Below are 8,402 nucleotides of genomic sequence, written 5' to 3' on the forward strand. Positions count from 1 at the left end.
ATTATTAATGGTGTATGTACAGTATTAGAAGATGCATATCCCTCTTCTCCGGGCATTTCATTCCATAGAGAGCAAGAAATTATGGTACCTTGCAACATACTTTGGCAGTAGTGGAGCCACACATCTAAGTAGTGTCTAACTCTAAACATGTGAATTTCTTTCTTCACCTTGCAGCCTCCACCTCCCCTTGGCTGACTCTGCCCTTCTCCATTTGCTGCCCATACTTCTCACATTTAAAACTCAGCCCAGACTGGTTTTTTGTTTGGTTTGTTTTTTGTTTTGGTTTGTTTGTTTGGTTTGGTTTGGTTTTTGTTGTTGTTGGTTTTGTTTGTTTTTTTGGGGGTTGTTGTTGTTGTTATTTTGGGTTTTTTATCTCCAGGCATTTACACACTTTGGGATATAACTGATCCTTTCTCCTGAAATCAGAAAAGGCCTGGGGGTTGAACCAGCAAGGGGCTGGCAGGGTTACTCCTCCACAGAAGTTACAAAGGCACCACAGGGCAAAGCAGGGCAAAGGAGCTCAAACTTTGTGCCCATCGGAGGAACGCTTTTAAGCAGTCTGTTCCCAAGCCAAAAACAAGACTAAGGATTTTGGAAACAGGATCTTGTATGAGAGAACTGGCAGCAAGCCTGCAGGAAAGGATGTCAGGGAGAAGCCCCCACATGTCCATTTGCAGGGCTTTCTCTGCTATGGACACAGCAGAATTCCTGGCACACAGACACAGGAGCAGAGTGGCTCTTCCTTCCATCAAAGCAGTAAATTTCTAAAAGGTTGTTCAAATCTATCCCATGCCTACTGTCCAGTCACACAGACACCACCTCTAATGGAGACCAGTGTGAGTCCAGCACAAAGTTCCCTGAGCCCAGCACAGTGCAGTGCAACGCAACCATGACCTCCTTCTGTCCTCTAACAGCCTCCCCTTTGGGGCACTTCAGAAAAATAGTTTACCCCCCTGCCTCACAATACACTAGAACTAGACCAAAACAAAGCAGCATCTCTCTCCTGTGAAATGACACGGGACTAATAGTCTTTTTTTTTTTTTTTCCCCAATCTATCAGAGCTTCCCATTTACAGCTTATAATAATTTACTCAGATGTACCTAATATTCTAAAATGTTTTTTTTACTTACAACAATGCCTGGGTAGTAGCCTCCCACAGTAACATTTTCTGTTCGTGTGGTAGCTGCCAGACCTATGGTCAGTATGAAAACAGACACCACCAGCAGTGCCACGGTGAACCAAAGTGAAGTCTTCTTCCTTTTTGCAAACTGTCCTGTAGGGAGGAGGGGGAGGAAAAAGAAAAAGAGCTTTTCATTGCAATCATGGCAGAACAAATACAAAATGATGAAAGATTTTCTTTTGTTAATCTTTTCTGTAGATAACCCTCTGTTGTTCTCTCACTAAGGAAAATTGCTGGCAGACAACAGAAGGAATTAAAACCCGCAGAGTTAGCTAGAGTGTAAGTCAGTGACAATGATAATTATGCCTTGTCTTCAGTAACATTTATAATTGTTGTTCACATTGGTAAGTGAGATCCTGCAGGTTCTAAATTCTTACCTGTGTGAAATGCCAATTTGACTCTATCTGGCCTGAATATAAAAATGAATATTTTAAACAAGATCAGCAGGTGCTCTGCATGCTATCATGAAAATGAATGTGCTCATCATATTTACTGGGGTAAGAAATTTGTATCCTTGAAGCAAAGCTGTAATAGAGTTTATCAGGTAATGATACATGAGACTTTTCTAAGTGGCTGCTCAGTGAAATCCTTTCAGTCTCACTGGGATTTGGATCCAGATACCCCAAAGTGAAAACCAGCACGCTCACCTCCAGCTTGCAGGCTGCTCCAAGGCACTTAACCTTGTTATCCAGTGGCAGATCTGGGCTGTAGCCAGAGGTTACTCACACCAGGGCTCCAACCCATAGCACAGACTTATGTACAACTGATTTTAAAAAGCCATGAATACATGACTCTAACTAACAAAAGACACCCAAGTGAAACTGTGGTCCCCATTTTTGGTGTTCTCACTTTAAAAGGCAAGGCAGGAGTGTGCAGAATCACCCTGTAGCACTGGGCCATGCAATGCCATGGTACCATACACTGCACCCGGGCATGTTGGAGCTCCTGAGAAAGCACAACCTGGCCACAGCAGGGCCAGTCTCTCTCCCTCTGTGGCCTCATGAAGCTGCCTGACTGCCCAGCCTCGGGAGAAGGCAGAGACTGTGATGTTGCACTGAAGACTGGAGGCAGCAGCCCTCAGCAGGAAGGAGGAGGTGGGAGGGGAAGGCAGGCTTGCATGGGTCAGGCTCTGGGGCCACCACTGGAAGCAAAAGCAGGGGAAATGCAGGAAAGACAAAACACAAGCAGAAGCCATTTCCAATGAGTCACTGGAGCTTTGTGGCGATTTTAAAGTCATGTAACTCAGTTAAATGTTTACAGTTCAAAAGCCAGACAAGATTAGTGATGTTTGCAAGCCAAGTCAAATTTCAATCAGTAAAAAAAATGAATTTGTAATAACGAGATGTGTTTGCTGACACTTCTCTAGTAGAACAACAAGTCAAAATTATTTCAGTCTTTTAGTATGAAAAGCAACTCTCCTAAAGAGAAATACCATCTACTGAGTTCACACAAGTGTCTTTCACCTGCATGTACAAATCTTCCTTCTAAAGATAAAGAAATAATTCCTAAGACTCGCCAAACATCTCTTCTCCAGCCTGTGCATCTGTTGTCTTCCTCTGGCAATTCCCTGTTAATCCTCGGAGGGTCACTGGGCACATGGAAGCAGAGAGGTTCTTTGTTAGCAATCAGTTTTTCACCAAGTGTGTGGAGTTGAAGACAGTTCTTCCAGTGAAGTCAGGAAGCTTCACATGACCAAGAGGGAAAACTAGATTTCAGATGTGCAGCTCCTCAAAACAGCTGTCATTCCTACAAATGAAAACGATTCATTCAATATATCTACCAGACTGTAAATAATATCTGATGCCCTTGCCATACCTTATCATCTTTGAAAAGTCATGGAGATTTTTCATGTCTGACCAGCCCAGGTACTGGCTGTGACAAAAGGACTGGACTTGAGGAGCATTGGATGTCTTTTGCCTTAATTCTAACAAGGTTTTTAACATGATGCCAAGTCCTGAGCAAAGGAAGGAACAACGCATGGCAATGATACAGGTAAGGGACTGCCAGGCTGCAAAGCAGCTCTGCTGGAAAGGACCTGGGGGTATTGGTAGATGATGAGCTGATCATGAACCAGCAGTGTGCCCTAGCAACAGAATCCTGGGCTGTACTAACAGGAGCATCGTTAGTAGATCAGAGGAGCAACTACACCTATCTATTCAGCACTTTTTAGACCACACAATATTACACTCGGTTTTGGGCCCTCAGTGTAGGGAAATATATAAATTAACTGCAATGAATTCAACAGTGGACTGCAAAGAAGGTAAAGGGCTGGTAGTCTCTGTATGAGAAGAGGCTGAGGGAACAGGGCATGCTCGGCCTGGAGATGAGATGACTTTTGGCAGGGCTAGTTGCAGTCTTCCAATTCCTTTGAGTTGTTGTCAAGAGAACAGACTTTTCATAATGGCGCACAGCAGGAGGAAAAAAGACAGCAGACAAACTGAAATACAAAAGAGTGTTTCAGACTGAGTATAAGGAGAAAATAAATCAACATTAGGACAGTCAAACATTGCCCAAACAACTTGTGCCCTCTCCAGCTTTGGAGGTTTTCAAGATTCAAGCAGAAAATGTACTGAGCAACCTAGCCTGACCTCATGGTTAACCCCGCTTTGAGCAGGAGGTCGGAATTGCAACTGAGGTACCTTCCTACCTGAATTCTTCTATGGCTTTATGACAGTCAAGACAGCTAGACTAAAAGTGAGTTGGGTATGTGTGCTCATATCCACTGATACGAAACTGCAGCTGCAATACAGACATACTCTAAAAGGACATAGGAACACAAACCATCCCAAAGTCAGTGGGGTGGATGCTCCTCAGCCAAGGCTTCTTGAAACCACTGAAAAGTGCCTGAGGAGCCAAGCCTCCACATTTTCCTCAGAGCAGCGCCTGTACTGGCAGAGGCTGATAAGACTGGACAGAGGATAAACTATGGGTCCAACTCACCCCCCTGAGTTCTTATTATGAATAATGAAACACATCAGCTTGATTGCCCTGACTGAGTTTGCTGGAAAAGGTCTCAGGAAAAGCAAGCTCTTAATTGTAATTGGAGTAAATCTGATGTGGATTTAGTGAGACAGAATAGAAAAAGATGTCTTTATTCATAGGGACATTTTTCGGTATGAATTACATTTTGACATTGAAATTTACACATGCCAGAAGAAATTTATGAATGCAATACTCTTCAACCCTTTTCCCCCTTTTTCACACTCCAGTTTGGAAACTCTGATAGACAACCATGTCCTTAGCTATGAACTCCACCCTTAGGAGAGATGACTTACGTGCAGAAGCACAGAAAGGCCCTTTCAGGAGAAGAGGCTGGCACATGCAAAGACTTACTCTCAAAGACTTCCATGTGCTCAGAGAAGATGGGCAGAAAACAGGCCTAAACTAGTTTCTGTCATGGCTGCTTGGCTTTCCTTAGTCACAACGATAAAAATCTTTGCTCTATCAAAATACGTGTAATTACATGCATATAAGCCACCAGCATACTGGGAGGCCTATATAATATTTGCAAAGCAGCTTAATATCTTCAGAAGTTACAGCTGCAAAGGGTTCCCACTATTAGCTTCCTTTTGCAATTTTAGCCATGTTGGGTCCCAAGATTTTTCAAGCCTTTGTTTACTGCTGTTTGTAGCCGTTGCCATGCAGTTTATTTGGATCTGTTTTTAATGTACCTGCCAGCCAAAGCCCAATGCCAGACTCGGAAGCCTTGTCTCCAGCTCAGGCAGTGTGCCTGGCCCAGCCTTCTTCCCTGACACTCTGTGGCAAGGCTTAGAATGAAGGTTGGCCATATACAACAAGAGCAGTTAAATTAAGAGCAGAGGAAATGTTGCAGTCAATATTTGTAGCCTGAATTTTCTTCCAACTCAAATGTTCCTGGAGTGCGAGAAACAGTTAATGGAGGCTATTTGCTTTCCAATTTTTTAGTACTGAAGTAACTCTCAGAATAATTTTGACATTTATTACCTTCAACTTCTCTAACAATGGTTTGGTATGAATATTATTAAACTCCTAGTCTGGACCTTAATGTAATTCAATTATAACTTAAAATTCTTATATTTAGCATACCAAAAACCAAGCTTGTGGGAAGAAACCTTGTCATATCCTTATTAGCATTAGCTTGAGGCTGGGGTCAGTAGAGGGTGTGAATATGTCATTAACTCCTATTAGCAATATTCTTCAGCAGTTTTGGCCAGTGAAGTATTGACTGAGTCTTGAGCACTGAGTTTTTTTGCAGTACTAACTGCAGAAATAGGCACTACAGATAAATTAGGGAGGTAACAGAACTTCCGAATGACTGGCTTGTGCTTTGCCTGACGCAAACCTAAATTGTGCACAAAAAGGAACAGTCACAGAAACACTCACTGCTTTGCTCAGTAAACACCTGTTAGGAAAAGTATCTCTTTGTGTCCTGCTTCCACAATGGAAGGTGAGAAAACGCCACCAGGACAAAGAAGGACAGGACACCAGACTGCCGCGCCCTTGGGACAGAGAAAGGCCTGTGGACGGAAATTGAGATCACCCTCCAGAGAGCAAAAAGAAAAAGTGCCTGCTGAAGACCACACTCTGTTGCACTCAGAAAAATCTTGTGTCTGTTCATCAGCTGCAGAAAACAAAATTGTATTGCAATGCTCTGTTTGCAGTGGGTGGGGGTTAAATTAAATTTGTAGGAAGACTACGGACCAATGAATTATGGGGAGGGTATGTATGAGATGGCAAAGTGGTGGGTCTAACGATGAACAGTAGGGTCTGGATTTGAACAAAGCAGAGTGAATTTAAAAGAAGAATGAACTAAGTAATGATGAAACACATCCATGGCACAGAATCTGTCTAGGGAACAAGGGAAAGAAAGAATAGAATGAAACAGCATTTTTCCACCTTGGAAAACTTACACACAATCTGCAAGTGAATGAAAAAAAAGTCTACATTTAGACCAAAGAAACTATACTTTGCTAACTTCACTACTTTTTTAAAATCTATCTTCAGACATCATGAAATTAAAAAGTGTGGGATAATTTTTGGTGAGAAAAAAGGCCACCATAGGATACAGCAGTTAGCCGGGATTACAATCACATTTGCTGAATATTAGCCCTACATAATTCCAGACCTTCTTCTTTGATTTAGTTCTGGTGATCAAAATGGAAACAATTCTTTCAAATAATACCCCAGCCCACTGTTTATTAGCATTTTACTATGAGAAAAAGGAGGAAACTTTTGTAACAGGAAAAAAACAGTGCATTTTTGTTATGTAATGGATACTAATAAAAATCGTGACATGTCTCAGAGAGTGGCATTAAGCACACAGAATAAGATAATTTAAGTGGAAATTCACCATAGACAAATCTTAGTATCCAAGATATCTGCTGTTTTGCTGCTATTGAGAAAATTTTTAGAAGATTTTTGGAACTAAATTATAAATTATTAATTACTGCAACACTCACTTGTGTGTGAGAGTGCCATCTCTCTCTCAACTACAGTTTTGTGTATTTAAGAAACTGTTTCATGCCAGTGAAATTGAATTAATCCTACACTGCCTTCCAAAATTAAATGTGACGGATTGAGATGCTTAAAAGAGATACTCACACCTGCTGTTGGTGATTACTTTCCCTTTTCTGATTAAATGCTTGACTTGTCCAGAGTGCTGAACTAATTAAACCAGATGCAACAGCATTCATTTATAGCCACAAGACAGCAGCTTTTATCAGGCCCATCTCTTACCTTTCTTATTAATTTGTTGAGTAAGATTCTACAAGTGCATTATATATTCAAGGCCATAGGAAACAGTTTACAATTCCACACTCAACAAAATGAAAAAGCAATCCCACAAGCCCACATATACTATGTAGCATGGCTATAGCAGGTGATACCATGCAGCATCACTATGACCTCATTGTTTTGGCAGCAATTGTTTCACCAATAAATAATTTAATAAGCAGCTAATCACTAATTTAAAGCTGGCATAGAGATTCTTCTTTTTCCGATGACTACCTAAAAACGGTTTTAGGTTACAGCACATCTTCCATGGACACATTTTCAACACCAACATAACTTTTCTTCCAAGTTTAAAACAAAAATTTAGGTCTGATACATTTTTCATCCAGCTGTTAAGATCCTTGAGTGCACAGCAAAGTCTCTGCCTATCCTTTCAAACGCTACACAGAGTAATTCTCAGCAGTAAGTTCTGTATTTTCTAAACTTTAACAAATTCCCCTAGAATAAGGAAATACTTGACCTTTTTTTGCCCATGTGTTTGTACTTCAGGACGCACGCTGCAAACACAAACCATTCAATTAGGAGAACCAGGAGGAAGGAAACGAACCCAACACCTGTCCCCAGCCTGCCCCGCACCTGCGGGCACCTCCGCCTGCTCCAGCGCAGCCACCGGCCAGCACGATGGCTCTTACATTAATTTCCTATCCGCGTCCCGTACCAAGCCATTCCTCCGAATGTTAAGCCTCCAGCACAGGGATTCACCAAGCGCAGCTGAGAGCTCTGAAGAAGAACCGGTATTTTTAAACACCTCGGCGAGCGAGAGGATGAGCGGCAGATCTCGGGCTGAGCCCCCCCTGCGCCGCTACTCCGCGGGGCACGGCCCCCGCCCGCGCCCTCCCGTCCCGCTGCCGAAGCGCCGGGCAGCCCGGCCGTCCAGCCCCACCGCCGCTCCCGCCCGCAGCATCCCCGCGGCTCACGCCGCCGGCGGGGCAGGTGCCGGGCTCACCTGTGGGGTCCAGCAGGGCCAGCGGGCCCGACACGGCGGGGGCGGGCGGCGGGGCCATCGTCTCCCGCGGGCGCCTGGCCCCGCTCCGCTGCGCGCCGCCGGCGCTGCCCGGGGTGCGGCGGGTCCGCCCCGCGGGGCGCGGCGGGGCCGGGGCGGGGCGAGCGGCGCTGCCCCCGCCGAGGGGGACCGGCCGCACCACCCCGCCTGGCCCCGCCGGCCGCGGCTCCGGCTGCCCGTCGTGCTGCCCTCGGGGGAAACTCAGGGTCTTTCCTTGTGCAGCCCTCAGCTGCTAAATTCATTATATGTCCTACCCGTGTCTCAGCCTTGGCGTCGCTTCTGGATTTCTTCTTGGCCAATTTGACACCTGGCGGAGATCAGAATTGTCCCAAAGTTTCCTTTCGGCTTTCCTCTTCCCTTAAAAAAAATACGGTTGTATATAAAAAATCAGAAATAAAATGCAACAGCAACTATAAATACTTAGTAAATTACAAAAGCGGGCATCTCCAA

General features: G+C 44.2%; 1 protein-coding gene across 4 annotated transcripts in view; it reads right to left on the minus strand.

The window, feature by feature from the left end:
• The window catches only part of TMEM255B (transmembrane protein 255B), a 65,759-nt gene extending 57,757 nt beyond the window's left edge, over nucleotides 1-8,002 (minus strand). For 2 of the 4 annotated variants that reach the window (XM_066176719.1, XM_066176717.1), the window contains exons 1-3: nucleotides 7,896-7,966; nucleotides 2,697-2,926; nucleotides 1,131-1,273 (exon numbers count right to left, since the gene is read on the minus strand). In XM_066176719.1, the coding sequence (XP_066032816.1) occupies nucleotides 1,131-1,273; nucleotides 2,697-2,778 (225 nt within the window). In that variant the 5' untranslated portion in view covers nucleotides 2,779-2,926; nucleotides 7,896-7,966. Of the gene's footprint in view, nucleotides 1-1,130; nucleotides 1,274-2,696; nucleotides 2,927-7,895 lie in introns of all 4 variants that reach the window. The other 2 variants (XM_066176720.1, XM_066176718.1) reach the window with 1 other exon arrangement.
• Nucleotides 8,003-8,402: the final 400 nt, after the last annotated feature.

The sequence above is a fragment of the Chamaea fasciata genome, unplaced genomic scaffold, assembly GCF_029207755.1.
Source record: "Chamaea fasciata isolate MVZ Bird 193981 ecotype frontalis unplaced genomic scaffold, bChaFas1.0.hap1 SCAF_2, whole genome shotgun sequence".
Lineage (NCBI taxonomy): Eukaryota > Metazoa > Chordata > Aves > Passeriformes > Sylviidae > Chamaea > Chamaea fasciata.